General features: G+C 52.2%; 5 protein-coding genes across 5 annotated transcripts; 1 reads left to right on the top strand and 4 right to left on the bottom strand.

Moving 5' to 3' along the window:
* Window positions 1-1,142: 1,142 nt before the first annotated feature.
* Window positions 1,143-4,099, bottom strand: COCMIDRAFT_1272 (uncharacterized protein; the record flags this gene model as incomplete). Its single annotated transcript, XM_007685184.1, has 4 exons — window positions 1,143-1,670; window positions 1,736-3,637; window positions 3,703-3,814; window positions 3,882-4,099. 4 exons carry the CDS (start codon window positions 4,097-4,099, stop codon window positions 1,143-1,145), a joined length of 2,760 nt encoding a protein of 919 aa, XP_007683374.1.
* A 937-nt stretch (window positions 4,100-5,036) lies between these two features.
* COCMIDRAFT_22416 (uncharacterized protein) lies at window positions 5,037-6,125 on the top strand (the record flags this gene model as incomplete). Its single annotated transcript, XM_007685202.1, has 1 exon — window positions 5,037-6,125. One exon carries the CDS (start codon window positions 5,037-5,039, stop codon window positions 6,123-6,125), a length of 1,089 nt encoding a protein of 362 aa, XP_007683392.1.
* A 3,967-nt stretch (window positions 6,126-10,092) lies between these two features.
* COCMIDRAFT_82848 (uncharacterized protein) lies at window positions 10,093-10,473 on the bottom strand (the record flags this gene model as incomplete). Its single annotated transcript, XM_007685277.1, has 1 exon — window positions 10,093-10,473. One exon carries the CDS (start codon window positions 10,471-10,473, stop codon window positions 10,093-10,095), a length of 381 nt encoding a protein of 126 aa, XP_007683467.1.
* Window positions 10,474-14,706: 4,233 nt separating this feature from the next.
* On the bottom strand, window positions 14,707-16,057 carry COCMIDRAFT_82885 (uncharacterized protein; the record flags this gene model as incomplete). Its single annotated transcript, XM_007685278.1, has 2 exons — window positions 14,707-15,429; window positions 15,491-16,057. Coding segments are annotated over 2 exons (1,290 nt in total), but the record flags the coding sequence as incomplete, so codon positions are not given.
* A 3,797-nt stretch (window positions 16,058-19,854) lies between these two features.
* On the bottom strand, window positions 19,855-21,824 carry COCMIDRAFT_82967 (uncharacterized protein; the record flags this gene model as incomplete). The annotated part of the gene is made up of 6 exons (XM_007685279.1): window positions 19,855-20,054; window positions 20,088-20,661; window positions 20,794-20,838; window positions 21,129-21,466; window positions 21,554-21,617; window positions 21,753-21,824. Coding segments are annotated over 6 exons (1,293 nt in total), but the record flags the coding sequence as incomplete, so codon positions are not given.
* Window positions 21,825-22,045: the final 221 nt, after the last annotated feature.

The raw sequence follows: 22,045 nt of genomic DNA on the forward strand, positions 1-22,045 counted from the left end.
TAAAGCACGTTAAATTAATATAATATGATATACTACCAACCGGAGAAGGCGTTGGTAGTGTTACCAACATGTTTGTTCTGGGTTCGGACCTATCTAAAACAAAGGCATATATCTCTAAGAATGAACTCCGGCTTAGAACCGCGGATATACCCAAATCTGAACACGGGGCTTTCTCTTTCAAAGTCGCGTTACTAAGAGACTGTGGGTGTGTGTGCGGGTTGGAGTCTATCTCTCTATCTCACGAGAACCAGGACTTTCTCTGCAAAGTCTTCTTTTTGATACCCGATCTGGCTAATCGGGTATCAAAAAAAGTAAATGAAATCACTCTAGAGAGAAGCTGAGTTTTCCAGCTTCAGAAGAAAAAAAAGCTGCTGTAATCCTATCAAGAAGTCGCTTTTTATTGAACACTCATTTTCCCTTTTAAGGGAAGGAATCAGGATAAGAATGACACTAGTAAACACCAATAGATAAACAGAACACGCACATTGGATTGCCTGCTCTGTTCTTATTTTTCCTTCCTAATCCTCATTCCCCCTCCACCCATTCATAACTTTCAATCAAGAAGAAATGCCAGCAATTCCTCTTTTAATCTATACGCGTGGTCCGATATTCCATCCACACCAGCTTGAGTACCGCCATTTCATACAAAACATTAAAATGCACGTCCCATGCATAGCCCATTCAATCACGTCGATTCCACCAGTGCTCCATCTATCCAGCTTGGCCATTGCCGCCGACTAACCCACCCACCAGAAGTTCCCATATTCAATCAAGCAAAAAGACGCCTAGTACATGCAAATGACGAAAGAAAGAAAAAAACACAAGACTTCAAACGCCGTGTTCCCTGATATGCAAACTCGCAAGATGCAATCCATGTGCAGTAAGACAGAACAAGAAAAGGAGTGAAATCCGGACAAACGCCGTCGCTAATGTTGTGCAGATAGCCGAAAAAACAGGCTTAGGCAAGGGTAATAAGGAGGGGAAAAGCATAATGAAAAAGGAAGGGTATGATTACCTTACTACTGTTTGGTGTGGAACCTGGGTCTGTGGACTCCCATATGCTACGGCTGAAGAGCGGACGTGTAGCAGTAACCGTGATTTGAAACAGGATAGCATCCCCCCTCAACCCTTGTCGAACACAATCATATGCGTCGGCTTGTTTGACTTAATAGGCGATCAGCACGCTCGAAGACGTTGAGTGTGTTGGAACCTTGTGAAGGCATCCTGGGTGTATTTGGGATAGTTGCTTGGGCCGCCGCACCCAGCGCAGCACTCAATGGCGTCGCAGGAACTGGCGTGCTGTATCCGCCCGACCCCTGCGATCCGAAGCTCGCTGTAGAATAAGGTTGTCCAGAGAAGACAGATCCCATTGCAGGTATTGCTGTGTTGATCGGGCCAGGGAACGATGGTCCGCCACTCGATGACATAGTTCCGTTAGGCTTATGTAGAACCTTGGGTGGTTGGGTCCGTGATGTGAACGATGCTAGGCTCGGTGGACCCATCATACCGATGTTGTTACTAGTAAGGTGTGACCATGGGCTATCGTTGATAGCCAGACTGGCTTCTTTGACCATCTTGTGCAGCGGCCGCATGAGCTGTTTGACTTCGCTAGTAAGTAGCTTGTGTTCTCTACCCTGCTGGGTGTATGCTGCAGCGAGTTCCTGCCAAGCCTACAATGATTGTGTTAGTTGGCAGTCTTAACAGCTAGGCTTTGTGTAGGCGTGATTGTACATACCTTGACGAAACCCATACATTGCTGCCAAAACTCAGGCTGGTCCCGGGTATAATTGTCTTTGAGCTGCATCTGTGATAGGCGAGTTGCAAGAGGGTTTGCCATTTGTTGGACTTCGTTGCTCTTGTCAATGAGGTTCGCTAATGCCTTAATTCGAGGGTCCTCAGAGTCGAGATCACGCCGCAGACTATCAAACTGCTCTCGCATCATGCGCGTAATCTGAGCCATGGAGTTTCTGCAGCCTTCGGATGCGTTCCGGAGCTTTGTATAGATTCTGTCAAACTGAGCGTCTTCGTCCGTTTCATCAAAGCTGCTAGTAAGCGTATTAGATCGTGTCATGCCTGGCGCAGTGGTGGAAAAGGAGCCTCCCGAGCGAGGGGTTGCGGCACTGATGCTCGTCAGGGTATTTGATCGGCTGTTTTCGTTGCTATGGAGAATGACTGGTGGGGGCATTTGCCATCCGTTCCGCTGCTGCGGCGGTGATGTCGGGAAGCGACGAGCTCTTGACGGTCGCGCGCGTACTGTGGCGAGATTATCGGGTCCAGTGGGCCTCGTTGCTGCAGCAGAAGTGTCTCTGAACTGTGCACCTAGTATTGAACAAGCATTCCTCATCTCGATCAAACTTCCTTGTTGGAGAAGCACAAAAGTCCGCATGATACGCGCATTCGCGTTTTGAGCAATCTCGATGCGATTCTCGGCAACTGAAAGAGTAATGGACATGAAGGAATCGAGACACCTCAGCGCGTACATGTACACACTTCTCGACAACTTCTGCGCCTCTTCTTCGTCCTCTTCGACTAGTGTGTCAAATTTGTGCAGGACCTCGTTCAGTGCTCGGATGTTGAGATAGGTAGTCGAGTACCTGCGATAGAAGTCTTCTTTGCGACGCAAACTTTCTTTGGTCTTAGCTGTCAGCTTTATTGAACGTACCATGTGCGAGACACAATCGTGGAGCTGGGAAATAGCATAGAGGAAGTTTTTTGCCGCTTCGACAACAATATCAGGCGCACGTGACCCACGTCGGTGTTCACGGACATCAGAGAGCGGACGGTTTGCGAGATATCGGACAGTACCAGTGTCTTCATAGGCTCCAGATGCAGAAAATCCGTTCGAAGCAGCATTAGCAGGAACCAGGACACCCTGGCTGAAGCCGCGGAAATGATTGCTTTGTCGCAACTCATTGACTGATGCCAGCTCAGATGTCTTGTTAGTGTAAATGCCCATACGCTTCTGGCGCTGCGACGAGGGACCGGAGCCTTCGCTCTGGCTACGGTTACGCTCGTTGTTGACATTCGTCAAGATTAGGGGAGCAACCGGAGGCCTCTTGGTAACAGTGATGCCGGTACTAGCACCATTACTTGTCGTAGACGCAACGCGAAAGTGGGAACGAACTGGGATGGGCGGAATGGCATGTCCGGGAGAGTCGGGCTTGGGGTCAGAGAAGCCCTCTATGTTGCCTAGGCTCGGTCGCACCGGGAAGCGTCCACCGTTCGCTCGTTTCGAGGGGCGGGGAGTTTCTGGGTTGCTCTCGGTCCAGCTCTCGTCTCCCGAAGATTCAACTCGCACTCTTTCTAGTTCAACCCGCTGGCGTTCTCTGGATATGTGTTGGCGCATAAACCGCTTGACCTGCGTAGCTATGACGGCATCTCGTTCGTTCTCGTTTGCGGGTGAGGGGGCATTGTCCTTGATGGTGCACACTTCGGGCGGCGGGAAGACCAGCGGGTTGCCGTCGAGCTTGAGGACTTGCAGGCTGTTGATCTCTCCCAGACATACGGGCAGTTCCTCAATCTTGTTCTTTGCAATTGCCAGCACCTTGAGCGAGGTCAAGTTTGCAATCTTGGTGGGGACAGACCGGATCTTGTTCCGGCTGACGTCGAGGATTTCCAGCGAGGTCATCTCGAGGATCTGATAAGCGTCAGCGGTCTAGTTGCGACATGTGTATGTGTGTGCCAGAAGGGGGGCTAACATACGGCATCGGGGATTTCGCGCATGGCATTGTAGCGCACATTGAGATAACGGAGGCGTTTGCATTCAATGAGGCGGGAGGGGAGGGTGGCAAGGAGATTGTGGGAGAGGGCGAGCCTGACATGTCAGCATATCCCCTATCGAAGACCAAGAGAGGTAGGGTGGGGTCCTGTATCGCATGTACCTCTCAATCTCTGTCCGTATGACATCGATGACTTCGTCGGGCAGGCGGGCAATGTTCTTGTGGCCCAGGTCGATGGTGATTCCGGGCTGCTGCTGCAACTCGCGGGGCGCCTCTGCGGCGGCGCGTTGGGTGATATCCTGGCGGGAGTGCTCGAAGGCAGCCTTTGTAAGGGCCACGACTTCGTCGTCCGAGATGGGCGTGGGCGTGTCGTTGCTCATGGCGAGCGGGCACGGGATCAGCGCGGCGGGAGTGGTGCGAGGATGGTCGTTGCATACATGCTGCTCGCGAGGACAGCAGCGGTGAGGTGAGGCTCAAGCACGGGTAGGGAGCGCCCAAGAAATCGTCGTGGTCGTCGTGGTTGGTTGGTTAGTTGGGGTTAGAGTTGGTGGTGACGCCGACGGCCAGTCTAGCCCGTTTCCGCCGTGCGGTTGGCTGGATGCTCTCCCCTCTCCCGACCTGTCAGGGCCCGCCCGCCATGAAACATCTCCTTGGAACCGCCTCTGACACGCTCCCAACACTTGAAACGAGCTCTAGCACCCTCTCTGCTTGGCCTGACACACTCTCGTATATCCACCCACAATGCCATTGCCAGCCACTATACATCTTGCGGCGGGTCGACAGGACACGTGACCGTCCGTCAGAGAGTCGAGGTAGAGGAGTCGGTCACGTGACAGTTCCCACCGCTGGCTGCCCTACAACGGCGTGAAACGGCCGACGCCCTAGCCACCCGCGTAATCGACCTCCAAGTACCCGGCTGTTCAGCTCTATTTGTATTCATCGCTGCCATCAACATCCACCTTGTACAAGCTATCCACATCCGGCAGCACATATAACGGACGCGATATAATGCCCCGCACACAGCCTGCTGATGCCATGTCGATATCCCTATTCCATGGCAGTTGATACCTGATCTCGGCGCCCGATATCTATCACCATGAACTATATGCAAGGTACAGCCATGTTCCTGTACTTGCGCTAGCCAACGCCATGAGATTCTGGCAGGCACAGCTGCGTCATAGCTACTCTTCCTGGGGAGGTTCAGCGGGACCTACTCAATAGTTGGCGATCGGCGCATTTTTGCGTCTGGGTCTCCTTTCTTTTTCACAGTTGGTGATGCTGCAACCTCACTCATCATTCGCCCATTCGAGCGCTACAATGGACATTGACGATGCATTGCCTCCTCCGATTCGTCGCTCACCCAGGGCTGCTCTCGAAGCACGGAAGCAGCGTAGCGAGTACCGTACCTTCATATTTGACGACATCAACGAGCAGGGAGACGAAGCCCCACTACCCCCAATAGCGCCAGATGAATCAGCCTCAGTCAGACGTAACGGATACAATGAACCCACGCTTCACGAATCCGTTTCACCCGGTGTTAATCCATTGCGATCGCATCCGGTCGGCGCACCATCGCCCCGAAATCTAGCTCGCAAATACTCGTATCCGCTCCTGGTGTCAGAACCCAAAGACGGAACGTCACCTGATCCAACACCCGTCATTGAACCGCCAGCTTCGCGCCGACATCCGCGCGGGCTCGTTTCCTATCGGAATAACAAGAGGGAACTCAAGATCAACAAGAAGCTGCCTCCGCATCTGCGGCGACAAACCTCTTTGGAAACAATCAATTCAGTGACGACGACTGCTTCTGATAATCAAAGCGAAGATTCGCATGACCCCCCAGAAGCCGAGGCTCCTTGCTCGGAATGGTATGCTATGGAAGATGACTTGTACTCCAATCCACCGCCTAGTATCATATCCAAAGCATCATCAACACATTCTTCGATTTCCAGCTCGATACAGTCGACCACGCCTGTAGAAACTCCTCTGGAATACGCAAGTCTTGATCACCACACACCCCAATCACTGTTCCGGAAAATGATGCCTCGCAAGCTGTCTGATAAGACGCAAGATGGGTCTTCCAGTCCTAGTCGTCTGGTTATTGAAAAGACAACGTCGGTTAACCGATCGTCAAGCTCGTTCACTCTATCAGGATCAACCACTTCACCAAGTGAGGAGTATCGCTCTCTTCATTCGATACGAGAAGAAGTTGGACGAGATCGATCAGCGTCAAAATCCAGCGGAAGCAGCAAATGGAGCGCAAGTGACTTTGACACCAGCACGCTGTCCGAGGCGGAACTGAAGAGGTGTAAGAAGAAGGGGATCAATCCAGCTCTGTACGCTGAGATGCGCGCAGCAAAGAAGGGAAGATGGGCCAGCCCAATCGCTGGTAATACGTTCCTCTAGTGTTGTCGGTGTTTTACTTCATGCACACTGCCATTCTACCCGGCACCTCGTACGCGAATCTCCTTGGCAACATGTTCCAGATAACGTGCTTGCTGCTTTTACCCAGCATACGATTACCAACTTGCGGTTTGATGCTAGTGGTATCGTTAATATCTGCTGCAGCGAGAAACCGCCTCATCCTTCCCTCTGCTCGGACACCGGATACGGTCATTGACGTCCTTTATGCATCACCCACACGTCAATCTAATATGGACCAACTGGGTCATATCCCACAAGACTTGGGCGCTTGGTTATGGCGGAATGGGATGCAGTGCAACGGGGTGTGTCCAGGAGCGACCATGTTCCGCCATTAACGTACCCCCAAAGGGTATTATCACAAGTACTATTAATGTACCGTTGACGTGGATTCAGATCATTGCAATCTCGAGGAATACGGTAGAGGGCAAATAAAACCCGGGACGCAGGTCTCGCGTACCGGGTATATGCAGTGTTGTGCATGCTGCATTTTCCCTTATCAGGGCGCGCGTTTTCGTCCTTGCACACCATGCTTGCCTAGTTCGACGACGGGTGTTTGGACATGTGTTTACGCTTTAAGAGTTGGACGGGACGATATCTTCAATTTCCAGGATCGTTTATTAAAAACTATTTAGATATTCGAGCGATGGCGTTTAAGTTCGTTCTGGGCCGCTGGTGTGTCGCTTCTAGCTTCATCGGCTAATGCAACGGCTTCATCTATTCGTACGGGAGGAACACGTGCTTGGGTCAGTCCTTCTGCGTTGCAAGCGAGGCTTCTAGAACATGTACGCTAGATGAGACGGCATCTGTTGATGTTACTGTCACGCGACAGAACAATATACGGATGTTTACTTCTTTGTTGTTTTTCAATGTTACCGCTGCAAATGCATTACATCATCACTATGCCCATTTCCCGTTTCCACCGCACCGCACGTACACACGCTCTACGTGTCTTTTTTATCCCAGTGAAGAAGGAAACAGAAACACTGCGATCTTGGTATGATAGTTTCGATCGCGCTAGCCTTTCATCCTTCGATTTTTTTTGCCTCTCATTCTGCACCGATAAGCCGCGTTTTCGTACTACCTTCCTAGAAAAGAAGAAATGCAGTAATCTTCTTGATCACCACATATCTGAGTAAGCACCATGTTTTTCTTCTACTTCTCAAATCCAACATCGACGTTGAAGCAAAAGCAAAGAAGAAAAGTTAAAGTAAAAAAAAAACAATAACAACAACAACACAAGAGGCTGAATCAGGAAGGAAACGTAAAAAATTGGCTTGGTGTTCGTCGTTTACCTTCCCTTCTTCGCCATATACTCCATTGAAACTAGTCCCTGCGCGCGCCAATCCACACACCCACACACACAGACATGTTAGCCAACTTTAACCTCACCCGAATCGAGGTCCAACGACCGCCCAAAAGCAGCAAGAGAAAACCAACGAGAGAAGATGAAATTTACAATGACATCGCTCTCACATGCTCCCTCCCCCGATCCCATGAAACAGCAGGTGGTCACTGTCACAGATACAGTATATGGATGCAATATCGCCAAATTAAAGTGAAGACTCTTGGCATGCATGCCCGGTTAGGCTATGTGGAGGGGCATAAGTAGTATAGAGAGGTGTGTGGGGTGTGAGCAAGTAACGCATGGATTCCGGCTCGGCGCGATTGAGAGCCCCACGATGCGGATGTGGGTGGGTGGGTGGGTGTGGGTGGACGGCATGTGGAGAAGGGTTAGAAGGGTTGGAAGGGGGGAGGGGGAAAGGTACGTGATGGTTGGGTTTTTTTGCATCGGACTTGGAGTGGATACTACTTGATACTGCTACTCTACGTATTTTAGAATTTGGCCGCGGTGCCAAGTTTTTGAAGAGATTTTCCCGAGAATTACTGCCTTTGGGTTGTATATATTCATTGGTAAAGTATAGTAGGTGAAGGGAGTGAGAGGTCAAGGTATGTTTTTCGCTTGAACTTGGTTTTTTTTTCACTTCCTTTCTGCCTACGTATGTACATGTACATTGTGGTTCTGTGCGTCTGATTATGCCGACCGGCATGCCGAATGGTACGTGCAGGACTTATTACATAGTTTTTTAATATATGTAAGAATCTAAGGACTAGGCAGATCGCCAAGAGGCCGGTGATCAGCGTTGCTGCGTGTTTAGAGTTTTACAGTATCCCTCGACATGGGTCGTGATGGCAATAAGCAGAACGACAGCGGGTGTGCGAATCGCATCACTGGTGTTGGTTGCACACCGCTGCCCGTTAGAAAGGAGGCGCAGAGACAAGCTCTCGGTGTACGGGTAAAGTCTAGATAAGCATGTGTGTGCGTGTGTGGCTTTCGGTCGAACCTTTTGGCTGCCGAAACGCCTTTTCTGGGCATGCCGGTCTTGCCCAGTAGTAAGTAAGCAGAGGTACCCAACACGCAAACTGCATGGCAGGAATGCGTATACACATTGTAAGGGCGGTTGTTTACGCCATCTGAAACAAGTGAGATGACACGAACAAACCTAAGTAAGCATTGGCAAAGAAACGTAAGTCGTATGCAATGGTCAGCCTACTCCTACTTCGATCGATGTGTACGGACGTTGAGAGTGCTGATCCATTCGTATCTCCCTTGCTACCACTGCAAGTTGTAACGCCCAATACAGGGGAGATGGCAATGGCAAACTAAGTAATGCTATCAATATAGTGGCAACGGACATGCACATGCAATACAACCCGCGCCCTGCTTACTCTACCTACACAAGTTTGCAAGCCCCGACCCGTGCCTGACGTCCTTAGCCTTTGGTTATATCCGCCGCGTGCCGTCGCCTTACCCTGAATTGCCCAAATGTCCGAGAAGCACGAAGATGACAACCCCCCCCCAATGGCCCGCCCCGTCATCATCGTCATCACCCATCAACCAACCCGTAGCTGAGTAGCTAAACGAAAGCGAAACAAAGCATATAAAATCAATTTTATTAGTTTTTTACCATGTCCATCTTGGCCCATGCCCCCGTCTTCCGGGCCCCGACCGGCCCGATCGAACAACAGTGCACGCGCACATACACACAGACGCGCGCACGCGCGCTGTTGCTCGAGACCGAGATTACTATTCTATAACTACAAGCATTTTTGCTAAACTCAAACAAATCAAACCGCCCAAACTTGTCTTTCTCCCCTTAACCCCAAAGCGGTAAAGAGTGGAGGGGCACATTGTAAAACATGCGGAGAAAGAAAGGAGCGGCGGGGGTTGGAAATTGATGTTACCATTTACAACAACAACCTTTCCCTCTCTCTCTCTCTTGTCTCTGTGCACTGCACACATCCTTGTTGTATATTATGTATAATCATGCTAAGATGATCATATGTATAATCTTGGCAACCCCCCCAATTAAGGGTACAATGGCCTTGCCTTGCTACCTAGCAAGTCCGCCATTGCATCGCCCCCCCCCCCATCGACCGTAGCGTAGTAGCGTGGGAACAACGCACAGATCAACACGAAGCGTGCAAGCATGCTAGTACTCGTATCCTTGTTTGCTCTCTGGAGAGAAAAAAAAAGGAAGAACAGCGCGACTCGACAGACAAGCGATAATAGCAATTAGTAGAAAAAAAATTGTCGGACGAGCAAGCAAGTACTGCACACATGCGGACTTGAACTCGACGCTCTCACTCACTCACTTTCTCGCGCTGTCCGCTAGCTTCCGCTGACCAAGACAGAAGCATACACCTGGCTCCTTCTCCCAGAGGCTTGTAAACTAGGGCAAGATAGACATGTGCATGTGCATGTGCATGTGCATGCGCCCTATATCGACCATCTTGGCTGCTTGCGGAAAGCGCCGATCAATGCATTGCTGCTTTTGCGCAGAAAAAACTAGCTAGGCATTGCTAGCATAGTTTCCCCCTTCCCCCCCTCCTCTCTCTTTCTCCGCTGGCCGCATCCCTGGTGCCTCTCTCTCTCTGCGTCTGGCCAGGTTTAGGCCGGGGGGGGGGGCTTGGATGCAAGTAACCGAGGGCTGTATTTGGGTGTGTGTGTGTGTGTGTGAGAGAGAGAGAGAGAGGAAGCATGAAGGGGGAATGAGGGGGATGAGGAGCATGGGTTTGGGGGTTTGGGTTTGTGATGCGGGCGGAGTGTCGAATTAGAGACGGGGGGGAGACGCGAGTTGCGGGGGTTGGGATTGGGGGAGGCGATGCGGATCGGTGCGGGGGTGATGAGAGGCGAAAAGGGGAGGGATGGAGATGGTAGTCTCAATGTATCGTGAATTCCAACTTGCTTGCTTGCGCATGCTCTATCTTGTGTCTTTTTTTTCTTTACTTTATTTGTTTCTTGACGGCCTGGGAATACGCAAGTTTGCATATATAATATCTTTTTTTGTTTTTGCTCCGTGGAGTTGGATTTTGCGCCCAGCACTTTGATTGGCTGGGGAGTGGCGAGGGAAAACGAAACAAGCTGACTATCGCCTCGTATCTACGATGAAAAAGTAGCCAATCCTATTGTTTTCTTTCTTTATTGGTACAAGTGAGTACGTGTATCTTCGTATCTTGAAGCCGTGCGGGGTCACAGTAAGCAGACTGAGTAGTGGAATCAGCAACATAAAACGAAAGAAAATAGGGTTTAAACTGGATGCTCAGCATCTGCACCATGCCGTTGTGTTCCGTTTGGGGAACTTGGAGATAGCCAAAAGGCCCTTGTGTGGGTCTGGGTGGGAAGATGATGCTGCTGCAAGTCCTGTAGATGCTATTGTGTAAAAGAAAAGAAGATGAGTGGAGTTTTAGCAGGATGGAAAGATCGTACGCAAAATGGCTATGTGATGAATACACTGGCTGTAATAAGTGCAAAACGACTACCTATTTATTTCTACTATATCAAAGCCTTGGCTGCACTACCACACTCCCCTCTATCCTACTCTACAATAGAGCAGGTACATACTACATACTCCCCAAGCAAGCCTAACCCTCGACATATCGCCCCCCACCACCACCACCATCCCGAGCATCCCGAGCAGCTGGGCACCCACACGCACCGCCTGCATCCGTAGGCATACATAATCGATACCAGCGGTATTACGATTCTCACACGTCAGTATATGCAATCGCGAATCGAGTGACGTGCATTGGCCCGTCTACTTTTCCGCTTTCAGCCGCGCGTAAGGCCAGCAAAAGGGAAGCATATCGAATAATAAAAGAAGTAAGAGCGTGGTGGTGACACGTGGGAAATCAAGGCCACCTGGTTGCTCTTCTGGAAGGCTTCGAGAAGTTGAAAGAAATGCCGTGATCTACACGCCTCTCCGTGTACTACGTGCATGCGTCTGTCCTACTTCAAAGTGAGGAGGCAAATGGGGATCGTCAGGTAACAGTAACACAACAGTTTGCCGTATCCCACTTGCCGTCGTTTGCTGACGCGGGTAGGGACTGCTTTTGCCATAGGTCCAGGTTAGAAATCAGCGGGCGCATAGCCTTGTCTCCTACCCCTCCGATATTTCGTCATGCTACCCGCTCTGCGCTTCCCCCCACCCATGTAAATAGCCCAAGCCCAAGAGGAAAAAAAAGAGGGGTTCTGCAATACCCGCTAGTTCTTTACTTTTCTGCGCCATGACCCCTCTTCCCATGCACCATGCATTCCGCGGAGCAAAAACCCATGGGCCTCTCTTCTTTTCCCTTTGCGACCCTGCATACTTACGGACTTGGGAAGGAGAAAAGAAAAGAAATCATTGGCTTTTTCTGCGTTTTGGCCTTGACACACGCACACGCAATGCCGATGTATAATCCTTGCTCGAATGATTGGGGTAAAAGAGGCAAGATACATATGAACCGGGGAAGTGGGTTATTAAACACATAGGTTTTTTTGGGGTGAGGCATGTATGCTATTCTTTGACAAATCTGTAAACTGGGGGAGGAGAAACGGCCTGGTGACGTTTTATCGCTCTCTTTGCTTTCAATGCGTGCATTCACGCTAAGAGTCAATTAGATCAGAACCAAAAGCGCAGAGCAAGAGCAAAGAAGATGGAAAAAGCAAATGGCAAATTGTTAAAATATCGCAAAAAAGTCAAGCTTCGTTGTTGCGCGGGAGTTGCCGAAATGTGGCGGACATTGTCTTGGGAGGGCACTAAGTAGTAGACTAGGTGTAGTACTTGGACCACAACTGCACATCTATTTCTTTTTTTGGCCGTGGGCGGGATAGCCAGAGCAGTCGGCGCGTGATTGCACATGCGGCAGGTCAAGGGAGGATCGGCCTGCGTGCGTGGTTTTGCGGCAAGAGCATGTGCGATGCCGCTCAATATGCCGATAGCATGGTGTGCTATGTGTGCATGTGTGTGAACTTGGATGGATGAGGAAAGTGCAAGAGCTGCGGGAATAAGTGCCAGGCTGTGGGGGGTCGAGGGAAGAGGGGCGAAGTGGCATCATTGGGTGCAACCGTAACGATACCAAGGGAATTTGTGGGTATAGTGACGTCTTGGGGGTGTCGCGAGTCGAGTCGAGTTAGGCATACTCCTACTTGCCTAGCTAAGTAGTGCGGATTTGGTTGGTTGCAATTATGTCGTGCATGGCATTTTGGTTTAACGGCGCTGCGACAGTGAGACGATTAGCTGGGCAGTGTGGTTCGAAAGACCATAGCGGGCTATCCCAATCCTCCTTCGCTTACAAGACGTAATAGTCTGGTTGGTGAAAGGCATAGTGAGCACGACTCGGCCTTGGGGCCATTCCTCCCAAGCGGACTTTGTGCGCAAACTCCGCTGTTCCACACCACTGAACACCTGACTATCACGCCATACACCGTATCCACAGCGCCCGTTGACCTCTGGGCTTGCCTCCACTAGGTGTGCGCCCACCTCACCGCCCGTGCAGGCCCAGCCCGCTGATTCATGCAACCGTCTCCCATCTCAAACATGTCACGCCTGACGACCCGTATCATACCAGCCCGCCGCCCCCGTGCCTAGGACCCTTTTTTGTTTCACCACCCCAGCTGCAGAGCACTGCCAAGTGCTTGTGTCTAATATCTGAATTGCAAATGCATGCTATTCTGCTCGACTGCCGCCATAGATGGGTTTCCGCGATAAGCGAAAAACGGATCCTCCAAGTGCCGAAATTGCTCGTGAAAGCGAGCGACGGGCCAATGCAACACGGGCCATGTATAGAACCAGTATGATATTGTAGAGATACACGAAATGTGGAAATTACCTAGGCCAGATCTTTGATATACAGAGAAGAGCATATAGCACAAAGAAAAAGGGGAAAGAGTCATGTACTGAAGAGGGAGGTAAACTCCATGTTGCATTCTATGCATATCCTTGATGCAAGTAATCTTCTCGTTGCACGAAGAAAACCAACAGAAAAAGAAAAAAGGGGAGCGGTGGATACGTAGAGCTGATAGCATAGGAGAGAAGTGGTGGAAGGATGTGCATGATCGGTGTGACTGCGGAGCAACTTGTAGTCCCGAGAACCAAACAACTCGTAGTAGTAGCCTCTCTTACTTTGGGTAGCGCATTCAACACCACAGAGGCAAATTCTCTCCAACACACAGCAAACCACTCTCTCCAACCGTGTCCCCCTCATTATTGCCCTTCTCATCTACGCACAATACCCCAACCTCCAACCCATCCTCAACCAATTCTACCCCAAATCACTGGGTCCGGCCACCCCTTGCAGACCAAAAATCCTTCCCGCACCACGTCGTTGAGTGGGCGAACGGTGGTCCCCAAGGCCACGGGATTGGGGCTAGAATGTCGAGGCAAGGGGGTGGCGGGGAAGCTTTTTCTGGCTGCGAAGTGCATACCCGGGACGAACAGTGCTGGGCAACTGGTTAGGAAGGGGGACAAAAAAAAATAGGCGTCCTATTGCATATGCCTCGGGTAAGAAGACTGAGCGACATGGTAGTTCCGTGCCAGCGCAACTAGCACTAAGTACATACCAGCAAATGCAGCACAGACAGTAATGCAGGAAGACCAGGTGTTTTATCAGGTTGGAAACCAACCGTAATGTAGTCATGATTCTCTAGCGCTTCTCTTGCGCCTTTGGTATCTAAATTGAATCCGACTTTGCTTCAACCCGTCGTCAAAACCCTTATGAACAAGAAAAAAACGCCTCTGCTTCTCAACTCTAAAAGACTCCTCAGGAGCGTGTTTGGGAGAAGCAACAAGAAAGGAGAAGCCGTAATGATACACGTCAATATAAAATAAGCCAGTATCAAAATCATACCCAGCCGGGTTTCGGTCGTGATACACTCTTGATCAATGTCAAACTGAAAACGCCGCCAAATTGCTCAGCACCAAGCCACAGTGGGTGTGCATGAGCCTGAGGACGAGTTTTGCAACGCCCGTGTGAATGTCTAGTCGTTGAAAATGGGGAACGCCGAAAACAAAACAACCTCGCCGGGTCGTGAGCCAGATGCGCCGTTGCATGCCGAGGACCGCAGATATGGAGAAAAAACTAGTGACGCCGATGGACATGCAGCCCAGTATGCATAATTCAAATGATACAAGTCGCTCTGATTGCATCGTCGTAATCGTGTGCTTTTGAACATGGAAATGAGGGTGGGTGTAGTGGTGGTAGTGGTAGTGGTGGTAATAGTGAGGGTGCATTGGGTATGGGCTCAGAAGAGGCCTCCCTCAATGACGCCTGGCTCGTCGTCGCGGAGCTGGCTACCGCTCTTCTTGCGGGGCCATAGCTTGCTACTGACTCGCTTCCAACTATCTCTAGTAGCGCTAGCGAGCCCATTGTGCTCTCCGCGGCTGTTGCGGGGGCTGGGGGTGCCGCTGCCCGGAGCGTTGTCATAGTAGGCATGGTGGAAGTCAGTCATGGGGTATTCGCTCACAGGCGGAGTACCGGGTGGGGTGAGGGGATCGCTCATGCCAGATGGGCTGCTTGCACTGCCCGAGTCATCGGTCAATGCATCACTGCCGCTTGTGTAGCCCGAGGTGACGCGGGTTGCCGGTGGCGGGCCGGACGACGTTGGCTGAGAGTGGAAACGGGCGTGAGAGAATGGGCGGGATTGCATGAAGCCAGAAGTGAGCGAAGAAGGCGCAGATGCGCGTTGGTGGGCAGGGACTGGCGGGTGTGAAGCACGAGAGAGCATGCTTCGTTCCTCATAGCTGCGGGTCGACGAGCGCGAAATGTTACTTCCGGCATAGCTGTCGTGGCCGATGGTGGGATGTGCACTCTGTGGGCTGACCGAGTTCAGGAACGAGACTAATACACTCTCTTCCATGAGCTCGTTGATCTTGGCCACAGCACTGTCCAATGACGATGGGTGGGGAGGGACGTAGGAGTCGGAGAGGCTGAGCAGGTTATCGCGGACTTCGGCTGGAAGATTGACCTGGGGTTGGTTAGTACGTTGGCGGGGGTGGAAGGAGCGATTGTGGGCAGCAGTTGCTTACTTCGCGCGGGCCTGACTCGCGAATGTAGGCATCGATCAAGCGACGCCAGAGCATGAGGACGTAGGCGCACTCGTCCGACAGCGGTGAGATTGGGCTGCCAGGATGGCGGCTGACCATCTTGGAGTAGTGCTTGCGATAGCGGGAGGCGTCCATTGTGAATTCGAGGTTCTCGAGGCAGTGGTTTTGCGAGAGAAAGGCCATGAAGGAAGTGAGGGTGTATGGAGGAGGGGCGGTATTGTTGAGTATCTCTGCGAGGTTTGGTTTGCGGCATTGTGGGCTGGGAATGTTCTTGGGTATGGAGACGGTCAAGGGCGCGGGCTGCGCATGGTGGTAATCGGCCATGGCCATGTTGGAGTGGTGGCCGTCAAAGTCGACGGGAGAGCGGGCGGGGGAGCTCGAGGCGGTCGACGACGTCTTTATGGAGAGGGCTTGTGCGGCGGGCTTCCGGGTGACCATGACGCTTTTCCAGAAGTGCTTGTAGACACGGCGGGCGTTGTTCCTGCTCTGCTCGTCGAAGCCGTCGCAGGGACAGAGGTGGACTTGTTGGGCCAGCTTGACGGCGGGAGGGCACTCGGTTCAGCGAGAACCTAGTGTCGACAGGCCAGCGGAAGGGTGGGTGGATTAGGACGTCGACGGCAGCAGCATCGAGGGCTGGATTGGTGGAAGGCGGGCGGGTGTGCTTGTATAGTGGGTGTGTGTGTGGGTGTGTGTGGGTGGGGGGGTGAGTGTGTATGTGTATGTGTGGTGGTGGTGGTGGTACTAGTAAGCCAGGTAGGGCGGTGGATGTGCGTCAGGACAGGACGTGGTGCATCTGCGGCTCAGCGTGGTTTTGAGCGAAGCGCCGTCGAGAGTCAGGGAGTCGGTCGCTGGCGTCTTAGGGCCCATGCGTGGGCAGAAAGCTCAGTCAGAGGGCACGGGCCCGTCCCCACCCAGCGGTTTGGCCATCACGGAGCATGAGGACAGGACGGCTTCGTCTGCTAAAAGCGGCCACGCGCGCCTTCGCTGCCATTGGCCGCCGCTGCCTTCTGGAAGACGCACGCCCGCCCCAGCGCCGCTGCACCGCTGCACCGCTGCACCGCACCACCACCACTACCATCACCATCCCGGCCGAAACTGCGCGCCCCCTCGCCTGCTGGCGCCCTGCTCCACCATTCGCCACGTCCGATGTGGTCATGGTGCTGCTGCTGAGCTTGTCTTGTGTACCCGTCCCTGTATGTGCGACTGCTAATGCGACGCCCGCTGCTCCTCGCTGCCTGCCTTGGGATGCCAACTGCTGCCATCATCCTCACCCTCACTCCATCCTCACTCCACTGTCACTGCTCTGCTCCCCACCCCCCGCCCCGCCAGTCCCGTGACCGCTGCACAGGAACAGAAGGAAAGAAAGAAAGAAAAAAAAAAACCAACCCCAAAAAGAAACGCAACCGGCATGCTGGACGACGACGCTATCCTCTGGCCTGCTCCGACGGCGTGGGTGCCAGTAGAGTAGTACCACGGCCACGGCCACTGCCACTGCCACTGCCTGCTGCAGCCCAGCACGGTTGTTGTTGTTATCTGACCCCAGCAGCCTTGTCCGTCGTCGGCTGCTCTGTCGCTCCGCCGCCGTCATCCTCTTTCTCTTTCTCGCCCTAATGTCCGCGCCCTCGCTCGGCCCTTTTCTCTCTCCATCCAAGCATCAAAGGCCTACTACACCATGGCCCCCCGCCGTGTCGACTCTTTCCTTTTGCAGTCGCATTGTTGCGCGTACACCCGCTGCTAGCTGTCTTGGTTGCCGCGGCCGCGGCCTCTCCACACAGACAAAACTACTAGCATGCAGTCCATGTACGCAACAATGAGCATGAGTGAGCCAGACGAGCAGCAGTATGCACGCCTGAGGCCTGAGGCTTCCGCTTGACGGCAAAACGACGGCCGCCGCCCGACTCGCCCGACGGCTTCACTAATCCACCCTATGACTCTGATGACTCTGCCACATGCCACATGCCCACGTCCACGCCCACGCTCGCCGTCTGTATACACTGACTCTCTCATAATGTGTGTGTACTTATGTCGGTACTTGTCGTGCTTTGTCCATGAGCCAGCCACACAACTACGCACTCGCGCACTCACGCACTCAACGACCCGACTCACCCAACCGCCGTCGACACGCTTGCCAGCGCCGTCGCTGGTGCAATGCAACGTTCGCCTTGGGCCTCGTCACCCACGGCCAATCATGCCCACCTGCTCTCCTCAGACAGGCGAACGGGCCGTGCACGGCCACAGGCTTGGCATTGGCCCTATGCCTGGGGACAAACGCGTCCATGCCCACACGTCTGGCCGGGAGCCGTCTCCGTATAGCCACAAATACCTGACACAAGACAATCCTCAGCCATGTGCATCCATGATCCGCACGCTGTCTCTACTACGCAATCGAGATTCCAGTCTGCGGCCTTAGTGCCTTACCTACTCTTCTAGATGCCATGTTTCTCCTCTCCACCCTTGCTGTATACCTTCCCCTCTGTTGTTCATGCTTTCCCCAAGCCCACACACATAGTCTCTCTCTCTCTAGACTTCCATGGCCCATCCACCCTCCGCCCTTCCCTCGGCCCTCCGCCGCTGTCCGTCACGGTCCGACTCTGGCTTTTTTTTCTGCTAGCTGCCATCATACCCTCCTATGCAAACCCACTTGGTCAGACCACACACCGCTTACCCCTGCCTGCTCACCTTCTGCTCTGGCAGTCGTGTCATCGAAGAAGACTTCTCGAAGCTTTTGCGCTTTTCTAGAATCCTGCCTGATGTCGTTTAGGGCCGTCTGCCCGCTCTTACCTGTCGATCTATCGACCATGCCGCATAACACCCGGCCTACTAACACAAATGCCTGTCATCTCATCTTCACCTCGGACATGCCCACACATCCGACGCATCCTTATGCTGTTGGGATGCTGCTTCGGCCCATCTGGCGAGCCTCTTGCCGCTGTTGTTGCACTTTGCATGTCCCTGCCTGCCTTGTTTACACTACCTGCCGTGTTCGCTCTTGCTTTGCGCCTCGCCGCTTCGTGTTCCCTCTTTCCGACAATAGCCGACTCAACGATTCAGTCCTTACCCAAGTTCCAGAACTCCTGACTACCGAAAATTTTTGTGTTCCGCCCAAACAAAGACAAACTCGGCTCAGTAGCCTTAAGAGAAAACCTGCCATGACGCAGCTTGTGGACCGCTTTGTGGTCGTTGGTCCTAAGTCGGAAAGAAAATGTCTCGCATCTTCTCTCCGCTTCACCGCTTCGTGGCGTTTGCTTTTTTTTCCTTCTTCTTCTTCTTCTTTGCCTTTGGCTTCCCCATTTCTCACGTCTGTTCAAGCACCGTGGATGAAACCAAGTGGCTGACTTGGCATCCATGTGCACACGCTTGCGTTCGAGCCTGAGGTCGGCACGGCTTACCCTCTCCTTGCATACGGTGGCGCCGACTATGCAGAACTTGGCTGCTTTTTTCCCTTTCTCTTGCTCTTGCTCTCTGTCCCGCTGGAGCCTCTCAGCCGCAGGCTTCCCTTTCCCAACGACCACGTTTTCGGGAAAAGCAATTTGGACTGCACCGGCCGCTTGATTGCAAACAATATACCCGTCTTATATGACCGTGTCAGCCGTGTTGATGATGTTGCATCGCATATTCGTCCAGGTGGAACCTGAGGCCCTAGGCACGGGAGCGAGATAGACAGAGACCGAAAGAGAGCAGAGGCTGATTCCCGCATTTCACCTTTAGCCTGCTAGGCTCTTCTCAAGGAGCTTAGACCGCAATCACCTTTCTCTCTCTCTCCATCTCTTTTTGATTTTCCTTTGATGGTGGTTATGGACCCGGCGGTGGTGCAGTCATAGCTGACCGGACCAAAAAAGGCTAGGTATATTTGAAACCGGCCCAGATGGAGCGCGCTGACACCATTCCTTTCCAGGCACGGATCATGTGCGGGTTAGCAACAAGATACTATTGATTTGACAATAACCCCCATTTGGAGTAGAGTGTAGAGAAGGGGGAAAACAAAGGCGGCAAAAAGGCGACATGCTGACGGTCAATCAAACATGCTTCAAACATATGTCTCGAGCCACATGCCGGCGTCGATCCTATGCGGCCAGTTCGAGCCTCGCTTGTCCCCCAAGCCGCGCGTGTGATGACAACGATGATGGAATCTAGCTGACTAGTAGCCGAGCGACGTTTTACCTAAGCCGCCTGTAACACGGTCTGTGGAACCGCTCGGGCTACCTGTCTCCCCGGAACATGACTTTCGTGGGGACTCCCATGCTTTCCACGCCCTTGGTTTGTTTCACACTTTTCTTGGGAGTGTGGGACAGACGGGGTGGAGCGTCGCTCTAACTGCTGTAGTATACCAATAGTTCAAATGCTCGTTAATCGGAAGTGCATGGCCCCGTTGGTGTAATCTGCAGCCGCATCCCAGCCTTGGTCTCGAGCGCGGCAACATCAAGATTCCATCCTTTGGCCCTCACTTCGTCGCCGTATTTGTCAAACATCCTCCGCACCTCGTACAGCGTATCTTTTAGCTCACCCATCAACCCATGCTTTGTTGCCGCCTTAGCCGCCCCAGACGCTACCTCACCGTCCGGCTTACCCCCTAACCCACCTCTTGTTCCTCCACCATTACCACCACGTTGCCTTCTCTCCGCAGCAAGCAGTGCATGTGCCCACGCCCTAAGCTGATCAATCGGTCCGCACCCAGCCTTGAGCACGATGACAGCTTCGTAAGCGGCAGGTCCCTCAGTTGCCCAAAGCACGTAATCCTCGGCCTTGAAAATGCTCAGTAAATCGAATACATCGACTTCGCTTTCGCCATCGCCGCCACTATTGCTGCAAAACGCCAGTGACCCGCTCAGCTTATCACGTCTACCAATCCGACCTAGCAGTTCCGACAGAGAGGTACCAATCCTACACTTGCCGAGTACCTCGTCATCTGCCCACCGCAGCACGCCACCCCTTTCAAAGATGCGTTCACGCGCAGACACCTCTTTGGGGCTGAGGACTATTCCATGCTGCAAAATGTGACTGAAGAGAATATTGGCTCTTTGTCGATTAAGCGATTGCATGCTGACGGCTCGCACTGCGGCGTAATTTGTGGCCAGATGTATGACCAAAAGCAGTATAAGCGTGCACCAAGTTGCTAGATCCGATGTGATGTGCGATACCACAAAGCTCCCTGCCTGTGTTTGATCGTCCGGTTGTTAATCCAGCATTCTACTTTGTATTTTTGGCCGTTCACGACTTCGAACAAACGGCGGGAGGGGAGGGGAGGGGAAGGGAGAGAGATAAGATAAATGAGGGTAGGTACTTACCAACATGCCTAGCAAGGATATGACTGTTTCCTGGCTGGAGTCTTTCTATTGAAACTCCCGTTAGCCTCGCAAGTATATCTCCGTATAGACGTTGCTGTTTTAACGACCCCTGATTGAAGTTTCTCCTCTTGTCCATGTCCTCATGACCCCGATTCTACTAAATCCATTTACTGAACACGGCTTACTATCTTTCTTGACTCGCTGCCCTCCCGTTTTTGCTTCCAGCTTACCCGGCGATAATTGAGAGGAGACAACGAACCCCAACAATACACGACATGTGTTCGATTGATTAAAAGAGCAGCGAAGAAAAAAGAAAAAAGGGTAATCAAACTCACAGCATTGACTTCTCCCAAATTCCCCGCAGTAGCAAAATGCGCGCTCAAACTCGCCTTTGAGCTCCCCGCACAAACACCACACAGTGACCTCAGACAGCTCGCAAAGCTCAATACAGCTACCCGCAGCGGCTTAGGGAATCCAGGACTCAGGCAGTCGAGAATCATTCCTGAGTCATTCAAGATATCAGCGGTGAGACGGTACATTTTGCACTCTGGCTCGAGTGCAGTGCCGAATCGATCCGCAAAGGCTATTGTTGCCATGCGGCCCACGGATTCCTGGAGGACGGAGAGGAGCAGCGCGGCTGTGGGCGTGGCATTGGAATCACCCACGCCCACACCTTGGGTGAGTTAGAAACGATGTTCGAGAATGAGGGGTATGGGTAAGATAGAGTAGGCAAAAAAATAGATAATTAAAAGAAACGAACCTTGCAACACCGCCCTCGAAGCCAACATACCCGCAATCGACGATGAAAATGCTTGAAGTGAATCCTGTGTATATCGTTATCCCCAATCCTATCCATTCTATCCCTCTCCCCCCTCTCTTTTCTCAAGCATCTCTTCCTCACCCCCCTTCCCCGCACGCGCACGAAACCCTCCAGTGACGGGAAAAGAAAGCCGACTCACAAAAATCTGATACTCGACATAATCCTCCGTAACACTCTGCGGAAACCCCGTCGGCAAAAACACATCAACGACGTACTGGAGAAGGCTTTTGTGCGCTTGCTCGGGTACCTATAGTAGTAACGCGTCATGCAAACTGATTAGCAACAACGACCAAAAAAAATAATACAGCATTCAAAGTAGAGAGCACTAGTGCACTTCCCACATGAAAAAACAAAAATGAATGAAAGAACATAGGAAATGCGTACAATAATATCGACCCTTTTGTTCGCCCCATGCTTATCCAACCCCGACGA

The sequence above is a fragment of the Bipolaris oryzae genome (assembly GCF_000523455.1).
Source record: "Bipolaris oryzae ATCC 44560 unplaced genomic scaffold scaffold_8, whole genome shotgun sequence".
In the NCBI taxonomy this organism is placed as follows: domain Eukaryota; kingdom Fungi; phylum Ascomycota; class Dothideomycetes; order Pleosporales; family Pleosporaceae; genus Bipolaris; species Bipolaris oryzae.